At 30.6% G+C, this 12,202-nt stretch overlaps 1 protein-coding gene across 1 annotated transcript in view; it reads left to right on the top strand.

The window, feature by feature from the left end:
- Positions 1 to 12,202, top strand: part of LOC105199362 — a 42,681-nt gene that overhangs the window by 13,407 nt on the left and 17,072 nt on the right. Inside the window, exon 5 of the mRNA XM_039454884.1 lies at positions 1,608 to 1,739. Within this exon, the coding sequence (XP_039310818.1) occupies positions 1,608 to 1,739 (132 nt within the window). The remainder of the gene's footprint in view (positions 1 to 1,607; positions 1,740 to 12,202) is intronic.

A 12,202-nucleotide genomic window follows, 5' to 3' on the forward strand; every position in this document is an offset into this window, starting at 1 on the left:
TTCAGACTTAAACAGCTTTTTTATAAAGATGATGTTGAGGATAAACATGTGAGATTTTTTACGATTCCTTACATCGAATCGGTATCAGAGAAATTTTTATCTTTCTCATGTAAGTTTGACTGTAGTGTTCACAATCCCTGCTAAATTGAATAGATTTATAACTACTGGTAAAGACCACATAGAGCGTCTTTTTTGTAATGACGTAGTCTATAAAATTAATTGTAAGGACTGTGATTTTTCTTACGTGGGACAGACGCCAACTAAAAACAAGAGTCAGTGAACATAAAGCGGATATTAGGAAAGCCAGTTTTCCTTCGGTTATTTCGTTACATTGCGTTGAAGAAAACCACGAATTTGATTGGGAGAACGTGGAAATTTTAGACAAAGAGCCATCTTATGTTAAAAGATCCATATCCGAGATGTCACACATTAAAAATCAATTGCATGGACTCAACAAACAAAATGATACCGAACTCTTTTTGGATGCGTATCTTCCTATTTTTGATTGTATTCCCCTTTCTTAGATTCGTCATCTCTTCTCCTATTCCTTTCGTTCGGTTCGCCGAGGCTATCTCGTTCGGTCTTCATTATTTGTATCTATACTTTCCAAGATGTAACATCCTATTTCACAATGCTGGGACAAGAGTTTTGGTGTTTAGAGGTATTTTGTATACAATTCTTTGTCTCGATTATTTTTCTTTTTTGATTTTGCATCATTCTTTTTTACATTTTTACATCTCATGACTTGTACATCTCTCTTATTTCATATTTATTTTTATTTTTATTTTCCTTTTATTTCTTTTAATTCGTATTGTTGTCTGTTATAATTTTAAAAGCCATCATTTTAATATTACCTTTTAATTTATTGGTTAGCAATCATGTCATGCTGATTTTACAAAGCTCTTGTCTTTGCACACGCTCTGTGAGGTTGTTTATTATGTTAAGACGTTGTAAGAAAATGTACATCGCAGTTTCTCGCAGTTTCTATTTGTTTGGTAACTTGATTTATTTTTGACCTTTATTTGTTTATTTCGATAAGTTCATATTGTAATTAGTGCGATTATTTTTTGTTTTTTAGACTTTTAAATCTGTACTGAGGAAGACTAACATTAAACGAAACGTTTGCTTGATATTGGAATTGAAATGTGCTGGATTTATTTATTTGCATTTGACATCCTGCGTGGCTTTTGAGCTCATTACTTCCTATTTTTTATCTTAAATTTAATTCAATCTAAATGTATTTTTCCGAAAAATTTATGAAATCTTTAAAATACGCCAATTATAAGGAGAATATATTGCTCTTTAAAATAACTGCTGTACTTATTATTGAAAATCCTTTTGAAACTTTGATCGCTTGCTGTTTGAAGAGAAAGAAGATTTGGATTAGGTGGAAAAAAAGCTTTCCTTATCGATCGCTATGGTTGACTTCCTTGCACAACTAAAATAAAATGTTAGTTGGCATAGAAGTAAAATTTTTTCAGGAGAATCTTCCAGACTTCATAATGTGTTTAAATTTAGATCAAGCACTTTATGTAAAATATTTTTGACATAATTAAATATTGAACTTTGACAATAACTTAATACATTACAATTGCATCTTTTTTCAGGGTGCAGAAACATCATATGTAAATTCAACTGTTTTGGAAGAAATATAGCAAATACTGATGCTGCAACTACTAACGCAACAAATTCCAATAATGATCCATTAACCATTGCCACTGCTCCGCTGGAAGAGCAGAGTAAGTATAATTATACGTATTATACATTTTATGTGTATGTGCACGTGCGCGCGCGTGTTTATCAAGACATTTTAAGTGGTACAAAGTATCTTAGATATCAATTGATATTAGTAAAAATATTTTAGAAAAAAATAGCTTAATTCTAAGAAAGTATCTTATGAAAAATACATCTATGTTATCTAAATGCAATTAATTCAATTAATGCAGTAATATGGTTACTCTTCTTTCTGTAAGTAAAGGAATATATATTCTGTCATATAAATTTATTCTTTTTATTATTCAGTGATAAAAATATTATAATGAAAATATAGGAAACTACATGTACATAGGATGTCCCGAATTTCAATGTCAAAACTTCGGGAGCGTGTAGGGGATCGATAAATTAAGTACAAAAGTCCTTTAGAAGAGGTTTGCTCCGTTTTTGCTTCGTTTTGAAGAAAAGCGCAAAAAAAGAACAAAATGTTACTCATTCACATTTATTTATTCACGTTATCACTCTTAATGTAGATATTACTTAAAATGTAGGCCTCTTGCAGCAATGATTTGTCGTACCGGCATTCTTTTGTTTAAAAATCGGCGGACATACTTTTGCACTGTCTCTGAAGAGTTATCGTTGCTAAAATCATACACACAAAAATAACATTATATGCGCCAATTTCCAAACAAAGCATTGCGAATCATACATTAATTTTTAGAATCGACGAATCATACATTAACTTTTAATAGATTACGAGAGATCAGCTCATTTTTAATTCATCAAGACCCGTTAAGAGCAAAACGAATAGAAAATCATGGCCTACTCTAATACAACAATCACACACTACAATTCTAAGATTAGCATCCAGAGAGAATCAGCTACGTTACAAATACGGCAGCATCCCTATTAAGTTAGCCTCTCCTTCCTTATTTAAAAAATCAATTTTTTTAGAGTTTTGTATAGATTTTTGATAATTTTAAGAAAGTTAGTTGTCCATTTAAATTTAAGGCATAAAAATGTGATTTAACCCTTAAACACACCGATTCCATAAACTACGTAAACACATTTTCGGGTCTGGGAGACTTTTTCAACTTTGAGAAGCTATAACTTTGATCCCAATCAACATTTTTCAACAATCTTTTTTCACATGAAAGTTTAGAATCTCAGAAATGTGACTGCATAATCGGCATTGTCGAAAAATGATTTATTGCGAAGTTATAAAAGAAAAATCATTAAGCAAAAATGAGAACATGTTCAAAAATCCACTTTTCTTTTAAAAAATCATATCTCAACAAAAAACTTTTAAGGACTTTCAAATACGGCGTTTTCAAGCTAAAAAGTCATACTTTCAGAAAAAAATTATGGTATCGTCATTCCTTTTAAAAAGTATAATTATATAACAAGGAGAATATGAAGTATTTTTGGGTATCTAAAAATTCACTTTTTTTTTTAAATCATCTCTTTGGAACAAAAAACTTTTAAGAACTTTACAATACGGCGTTTTAAAGCTGAAGAGTCATACTTTCAAAAAAAATTATGTCACTGCCATTTCTATTAAAAAATATATTTACGTAACAAGGCAAATATGTGTTATTTTTGATAAATTCAAGGTGTCTAAAATTGAAGTTTGTTTTGTTTGATAATATATTCCAGATCCTACGCAGAAGTTCTCTTTTTCACGGCACTATAGTATTTTAACTTTATACAGAGTAACATACGCGTACGGATCTGTTTGAACGTGTTTTGTCCAGTTTTTTTTATATAAGATTATTTACAAGAAAGTTTCACTCACACATTATATGGGTCCCATTGACCCTAACAAAACTTTGTTGCAGTGCCGTTCGAAATCTAGTTGATCAAGAAAATTGATCAACCATATCAATCGAAAGATGAGATTTCAAACTTTTTTTACGTCCTGGTCCTCCTCCTGTCTCATTCCGTCTTTACACAGCAAGCGTCCGAAACTTCATATGGGGTTTGTCAGACCCACTTATGTGTTTAAAGGTTAAAATGGCTGCGTTGCGAAATTCATTGCCAGTATACGTAAACTATAGATTTTCAGTACTTATAGTAAATTTCGAAACACAGCCAATATAGGATACTAACTTCACCTAGCCCCTCGTTTAAAAAAAAAATCATTTTTTTATTAGAATTCTAAATAGAGTTTACATAGTTCTAGAGTTCTTGATATATTTCAGAAATAATTCTGCTCGAGAAAGTAAAAATATTGGAGTTAAATACTCAAAAGTGGAGTTAAATACTCAAAAATACCAAACAAATAGTCGTAAATTCAAAAATATCAGTTTAATGCAATTATTTATTATGAAGTAGTATCTATCCGCATTATTACCAGGATGATTCCAGCAGATGTAGGTTTATTATTTTCTCAAAGTATATCCCCGGATGGTAGATGAATTTTTCTATCTTGTACGGTTTGCTAAAGTATAGATCCTCTGCTCCGTCGATTGATATAAGTTTCGTTCTTACGACGTTGAATAGCCATATAAGTGGCTTGTGATTTGTAATGATTTTAAACTTTGTACCATATACATACAGTCTAAAATTAACAGCCCAAACTATGTTTGGGCAATAATTCTTCTTCTGTTGTATTGTAGTTTTGTTCCGCTTGCGCTAATACTCGATATACTTTGCATATGCAATTGGCTGATTCTGACCCACGATACCTTGCGATAGTGTACGGTTTCGATGGCGTAATCTGATATGTCCGTTGTGACGATAAACTCCTTGCTGAAGTCTGGGTATTTTAGTACAGGTGCCGTTATTAATTTATTTTTTAAGACGTCAAATGCGTTCTGTTAGTCATTTGTCCACTCGAATTTTTCTCCTGTTTTTGTTAATTTCGTTGCTTTGCAATTTTTGAGTAATTTTCTATAAATTTTCTGTATGTAATATCCCGTTAAGCCTATAAAGGCTTGGATTTCTTTTACTCCACGAAAAATCGAGAATTTGCTTGCTGCTTCAAGCTTATTGTAAGCCTATACAATAATTAATTATTATATGGATAATTTTTTATTAACAATTTCTTCTTTTGTAAATATAACTTCATGCATATTATTTTTGATGGAAATAAATTGTCATTGTGAAATGAATCAAGAACTAATTGCTAAAATTCAATCTTTTGATATAACCTTAAAGTATACAGAGTGTCACATAAAGTTCGCTCGTGGTCTCGTGGATTGATAGAGCAAGTCAAACTGAGCAGAAAAGTTCTTTACCATTTTTCAATATTTGCGATAGTTACCGAGATAAAAATTAATAAAGTCGGCAAATGAATACGTATTTTCCCTACCTACCGCACGCGGGAACCGCCCATCGGTCGCCAAACCATTGGTAGCCGCGGCAGGCGCGCGGTGAGAAGGGAGAAGCAGCAATGGCTTATCCGCCTTACCGCGCCGCCTGTCACGGCTACCACTAGTTTGGCGACCGACGGGCCGTCCCCACATACGATAGATAGGGAAAATACGTGCTTATTTGCCGACTTTAATTAATTTTTATCTCGCTAAGTATTGCGAATATTGAAAAATGGTAGAGGACTTTTTTTGCTCAGTTTGACTTGCTCTATCAACCTTCGAAATCACGGGCAAACTTTATCTGACACTCTGTATAATAAATTCTGCTAAAAACCTTTTAAAAACGGTACGATTTGATTGCAATACAAACTGTCACAATACCGGATACAATACTTTTATTGCTGCAAAGGCTAACATTTTGAACAATATTTTTATTAAGAAAATAATAACATAAAATAAATAATATTTAAATGAAGAAATAAAAACTTTTCTGGTTTTTTTTTGTTACAATTTTCTTCAAAACGAAACAAAACCGAGCAAATCAATGAAGAAGATTTTTTTCTTTGGTTTATTAATTTCATACACATTCTCGAAGTTTTCATATTTAAATTCGAAACGTTCTATATAATTTTCGAAGAAAACTTATAAAATATGAAAATTTTTAATCTTTTTTTATAAGTCTTCATTAAATATTTATAGAATCAATTAATACATATAAATCTGAGTATCTTTTTCACCAAGAAATATTTTTAAGAACATTCTGGTAGTAAAATACTGTACATAAAATACATAATAAGATTCTTTTTAATAAATTGAACATTACAGCCTATTATTTGCAAATAACAAAGATAATAATTGATAATATATTAGATGAGTGCAAAAGTTCCTAATTCCAATAAATGTCATTAGAATTGTATGACCATTGATTTCTGTATGTGTATGTATTACATACAATGGAAAAATAATGTATTTAATAGTCATTTAAGTGAAAGCTTATGTGTTTCGATTTTTACATTGTCAAAAAAATTTTTTTAAATAATCGAAGAAAAGTTGCATTTACGGCATGCTTTATGAGTTTTGGAAAAATAAAACAGTTAAAAATGCCTGGATGGACGTCTCAAAAAAGAATTTGAGATGTCCATCAGGATCATGTACCAACAATTCGAACTATTAAGAAATGGATTGCGAAATTTAAATGTGATGATTTCTACCTTTACGACCAACCATGTTTTGACCGAGCTTCTGGCATTGATAATGACATTATGCACAATTTAGTGCAAAATAATTCACGAATTTTAATAAAAAAAGATTACTAAAAAAAAACTCAATGTTGATAGATTAGCCGCATTTCAGGATTAAAAAAAAGATTGAATATATTTTTAAGTTCGATATATATGGATGTCGCATTTGCTAATCGAAACAAAACAAATTGAATAGAGTGTCTGCAGTTTCTTTAGTTGAACAACTAAATAAAGTCATTTTTTGATTGATTTGTTATAGTGGCAATGAAAAATGGATAGATACAATAATGGTTAATATAAATGTTCTGGAAACTAGTAAATCTTTTTTGGAAAAAATTCTATAAAGTTCTAAAAAGAAGTAAGAATGTACTACGAAATACTAGAGGAGAAGAAGGTATTATGGCTACTGTCGACAATATGGTTACCTCTATTATCTCCGTTATTAGATGACGTATTCTAACAATTGCTTATGGAGTTATTCATTTAGTAGCCTGCCGTTTTTTAGTGATGTTAATATGACAATACATAATAAGTGACAATTGTTATAAGGCATTTTTACTTTTGAGCACTTCTAAACTTGTTCAAGGTTCACCTTTAACCTTTAATTACTCATACTTTCTCATTATTCTTAAACTTGAGTGTATTATCACACGAATGTATAGTCGTGAGCTAAAAGGTAGCAACACATTTTTTTTTGATGGTAGATGGTTTGATGCTTAATTGGTTGGATCCACAGGTAAGAACGAATGACGTTCGCCGTTTAATGAGCAAGTCTACATTTCAAAAACAATCGAAGAAAATGTGTTAGGTTAGGTTAGGTTAGGCTCACGACCTTTTAGCTCACGACTATACATATACTTGAGTGTTTTTTTTTTTTTACTTTTTCATTCAGCTATACACATTTTGAGTTATACAAAATTAAAACAATAACATGGAATTTCATTAACATGACCTTTTAAGCGAAATTTTTATATTGAAATATTTCTTCGATAAATTGATCGTCATTCTAGAGAGCGGTGTTTAGAACATTAAAAACATTAAAAACATTATTGCTTATTGTTTAATGTTAAACAGGGATAAAATGATATTTCTAACTAAATTTCTAATGGTATTTTTAAAGTTACTGAACGCAAGAAAATTCTGTATTAGGAAAATTCTAAACAATGAAAAATTAAAAATACATAAATTTGTAACAAGATACTGCGTTTCTTCTAAACTAAACTAACTTTTTTAAATTATTCTTATAAAAAGCCATATTACAAGCACTTTTTCTGCCACCGATTATGCAGAGCATTAGATTTTTATAAATCACGTCCTAAATAATAAATATCTCATTACTTTGAGCCTAGAATCTGTCAAACAACACTTTGACGAATGTAATCGTTCAAGTTTCAATAGAAAATATTAATTATAAACAAAATGATTTAATAAAATGAAAATCGGTGCCATATTACCCTCTTCTCCTCTACAAAAAATAATTACCAGAATCTATAAAATTCTGCACAATCAAAAAATTTTATAAAAATTTGTATGAAAATGCTATAATTGAAATATTTTTGCCAATTTTTGTAGATTTTGTATGCGCGTTTTATTTTTACAAATCTTTTAAATAAACTTCCAACTTAAGAATTAGCACTCAATTTGAGTGTCATTTTGGACCGCCAATGCATAGTTGAATGTATTTTTTTTGTAAAAAAAAATTATATCAAACTATAACTTACATTTCGGTAAAAAAGAAAAACTAAATCGAACTACAACTAACACGTATGTTGTACATACATACTCCGAATTTTGTGCTCAAAGCAATCACACATCCAATTCGTGGTCGCCATAAAACGTGCTTAACTTCGAAGATTATAGAGAGATTGATACTTCATGATGATCCATGGACACTTGATGTTTATGGGTACATTTTTAAGATAAATCAGTTCAATTGTGTCAGAACGATAAAATATGTATAATTAAAATTCATTTTTTAAATAAATAAATATAAAATAAATATAAAGTTACAGTTTTTATTAACTTTTACATATGCGGAAAACCATGTGGCATAATTTACAGAAAGGTTAGTTTTTGCAGTGAACACCTAATACTTATGGATGTAGATTTTTAGAAGATGAAATTAACTCTTAGAGAGGAAAAAGGAAGATGTATAAAAGTAGTTCATTTTTATTCTCCGCTGACAATTGAAAATTGTATGTTCTTTATAGTTTTTAGGCTACAGAATGGTGCAATTAGTTTTCCATAAACATAAAGGAAACATATATAAAAATATGAAAGAAGTAAGTGAAATAAACATGGATGTACTATAAAAATAAGATAATACATAATGATCTTTTTTACGGAATGTTCTAACTTTTGAAAATCATCAAATGTATTCCACCAAACGAAAATTGACGTAACTCATTCTAAGAACGATTGATAACTATAGAACTATTTGAGGGGCAACAAGAACTCTTAAAAGATTACTGAGTTTTTAAAAAGTATGTCATTGTTATGAAATTAAAAAACTTTGTAGAAACTTCAGTGCACTAGGACTTTTTTTATCGTAGATTGCAGCTCATTAGTTATTAAAGATCGTTTGAATAAGGTTAACTGTTAAAACATTTTGGGAGGTTACCAGAATTCGTGAAAACTTTGAATTTCTCTTCATAAGTCGAAAAAAAATTTCGACTTATATCGACCTCTATTTAAATTTTTTTTTTAAATCCATGGCAAACTCTTCTAATAACCTCCTAAAAAATTCTATGAATAATCCTTAATGATGGAAGTTTTAAAATAAAAAACAAAAAAGTTATGGCTGTAAGTTGCAGAATCGTGAAATTGCCCCTCCCCTTTCCTTGTTTTTTTATATTTTCGATGTTTTTACTTTTTCATATGTTTTAATCAATCAAACTTATTCTATAATCCAGTGTTCGGAGTTAGTTCCTCATTTTGAGCCGATTCCTGAAGAGTCGCCCATTGTTCCCCCACTACCGCTCGCCGCTTGACGATCGAGCCGACGATCACGTGGCTGGCGCTCTGCATCAAGAGCGTCTCTGAGTGAAAAATACGCCCACTGTCCCCCCACTATTGCTTGCCGCTCGACTGTCGAGCCGGCGATCACGCGGCAGGCGCTCTGCATCAGGAGCGTACCATTCGAGTAATTTGTCGTAAAAAATTTTCCTTTTTACATAATTTTTATAAATAAAATTTTCTCTTATTTACATATATATTTTTTGCAAAAATATAAATGACAATAATGTACGATAATTAGAATTAAGATAAGTTTTTACGACAAATTTCTCGAATGGTACGCTCCTGATGCAGAGCGCCTGCCGCGTGATCACCGGCTCGACAGTCGAGCGGCAAGCGGTAGTGGGCGTCGCTTCGAGAATCGGCTCGAAATGAGCAACTAACTCCAAGTACTGCAGTATAATCGATTAAGGCGATGCTGGACTGACGGTGAAACTCACTCGACGTCGGTATTTCAGATTATTGCAGATTTTTCTTCTACGAACTCGGGTCGCGCGTGAGGCAAAGAATAAGGGGAATAGGCTAGCGCTCTTTGTCAAACGCACTCATCTTTCCTTGTTTTTTTGACGCCTTTAATGCAGGATTTCTGAACTACCATGAACGCAATTTATGCTCTTTGCATCAATATATGTGAAAATTACATAAACAAATTTTATTCAGGCCTTTCTCTTATACTAGAACTTCTAGGATCATTCTGCAAGCGTCGTATTGTTCTTTCATTTTTTCTACTCGCCTTAAACTACTTATTTTATACATACCAAGTCTAAAACTTTTATATAGGGCACATGTTGTCACGAATCGTCTGCAAATACCGATAATTAAACTATAATTTTTTAATCAACTTTCGTTTTTCGTATTGAATTATAGTTTCCGGCAAATATTTTTGTCACTACTTTAATCGTGTAAAAGGATTTCTAGATCAATAAAGCCAATTAAGAGAAAAGCCGGAATAAAAACAAGCACATATATATATGTTGTCCAGCATCACCTTAAGAACTCTAGAACTCTTCAGGGGGGGGGGCAAGTCAAACTCATCTTATTTTTTTCCAGTTTCAAAAAGTACGTGGGGCCAACTTCACAAAGGTTTGATTAATGCCACCAATCGCACTACTCAATGCTGGATCTAGACAACGACCATTAAACGTATAATTGCAAGACTTTTTGTACACTACAAATTTTATTTTTTGAAAGAATTTTGTACTTATTGATTGAAATTTTTTCTGGAGATAAGCATGCAGAATTTATGGCAAAAACCAATTTGCATCCTGAGAAGGTGATGCTTTCTGTTTAATAAGATTGTAAAAAAACAATTTTGAGCTGTTTCCTAATGACCAAACGATTAATTCTGACAAATACTGTCAATAATTGGGCAATTTAGCAATCCTGGAAGGAGTGTTTAATTCTCGCTAATCATAAGAGTCGTTTTTTATCACGACAACGCGAAACTGTAAACTACAAAATAGACTTTGTTCAAACTAAAAGAAATAGAATATTATATTACTCTCACTGTATTGCCGATACTGATAATCTGGTAAAACGCATTATCAAATTATTATTTGTTTTGATCACTACAAAACGAGAGCAGTCGCTGTCTAAAATTTGTCTACTGCTCTAGCGCTATGAATGGCTGATGGTCAATCACAACAGTGTCAAAAGAGTCCCACTCTTGCAAATCAATTTGAATGAAGAAAAATTCACATCTTCAAAGCTATCAAAAACCATATTTCTTCCTTTTTCAACGCGAAAGTTGTTTTATGATTGAGGCATTCATATTAGAACATTGGGAAAAGATTATAGAAAATGACAGTGATTACATCATTAAATTAAAAAAAATTTATTTATATAATACATTTATAGAATTTTAAGAAAAAAATTTTACATACTACATTACTACTTAAGTTTTAATAATAAATTGGACACGAACTTTTGTACTCATCCAATACAGAGTTATATTGATGTCTTATAATAAATTTGTATAACATAGCTCGCAAAAAACCATTTATTTCTATAAATATTAACTTTGTTTTCTGGTAACACACCATTTTATAATTATACTAATCTACTCGTACATTATTTTATGTAATATATACAAATCTCAGCTTGTAAATAATCATTCAACTTATACTTGAATCCGTGCGAAAGAAAACTTCGCTTTTTCATAAAACAAAAACTGTTTAACAAAAAATATCAAACAGAAAATGTCCACTAGGAAAAACCAGGTAAATTCCGATTTTTACTTTCTCGGATTTTGTCCAATAGAATTGTGTCATAAATTATAAAAATTTTCTAACATGTTATACTAAAGTATATTTATATATATTTTTCTTTAATTAACAAATCATATTTACTTTACATTAATCACTTTGGTTTAAAGAAAAATATAGCGGAGAGAAAAGGATGGAATACAATTTTGTTTTAATGGTTACTATTAGAATTCAACGCAAACTATACAAAATTGTATCTTACCACATCTATTTTATAACCATGCTCTCTTCTCTAACCCAGAAAAAATTTTTCATATATTATATGTATATGAAATATGTATATGTCCATATATAAATATATAAATTTAATTATACAAAAATGAATACATAATTATATATAATTAGAGGAAAAGAAGAAAGTTGTGGACTATTTCGTTTTCTGACAGTAACTCAATACAGTAAATATTAACGCGACATAATTCTAACTAACGCCAGTTTATTAGCCATAGAGTACTACCAATCACTTTATAAATAGAAATTCATCAAACATATAGAACGAACATAATTTACAATTTGTTGAAGAGTGGAAAAAAAATGTGTTTATGGAATAACAGGAGGGTCGTGGAATACTAACAATTGGTGTGAGGCATTTTGATTTATTAAAAGAAGAAATTAATGATCTTTTATAGATTTTACTCAGAAATAAGTGTCACAA

The sequence above is a fragment of the Solenopsis invicta genome, chromosome 11, assembly GCF_016802725.1.
Source record: "Solenopsis invicta isolate M01_SB chromosome 11, UNIL_Sinv_3.0, whole genome shotgun sequence".
Lineage (NCBI taxonomy): Eukaryota > Metazoa > Arthropoda > Insecta > Hymenoptera > Formicidae > Solenopsis > Solenopsis invicta.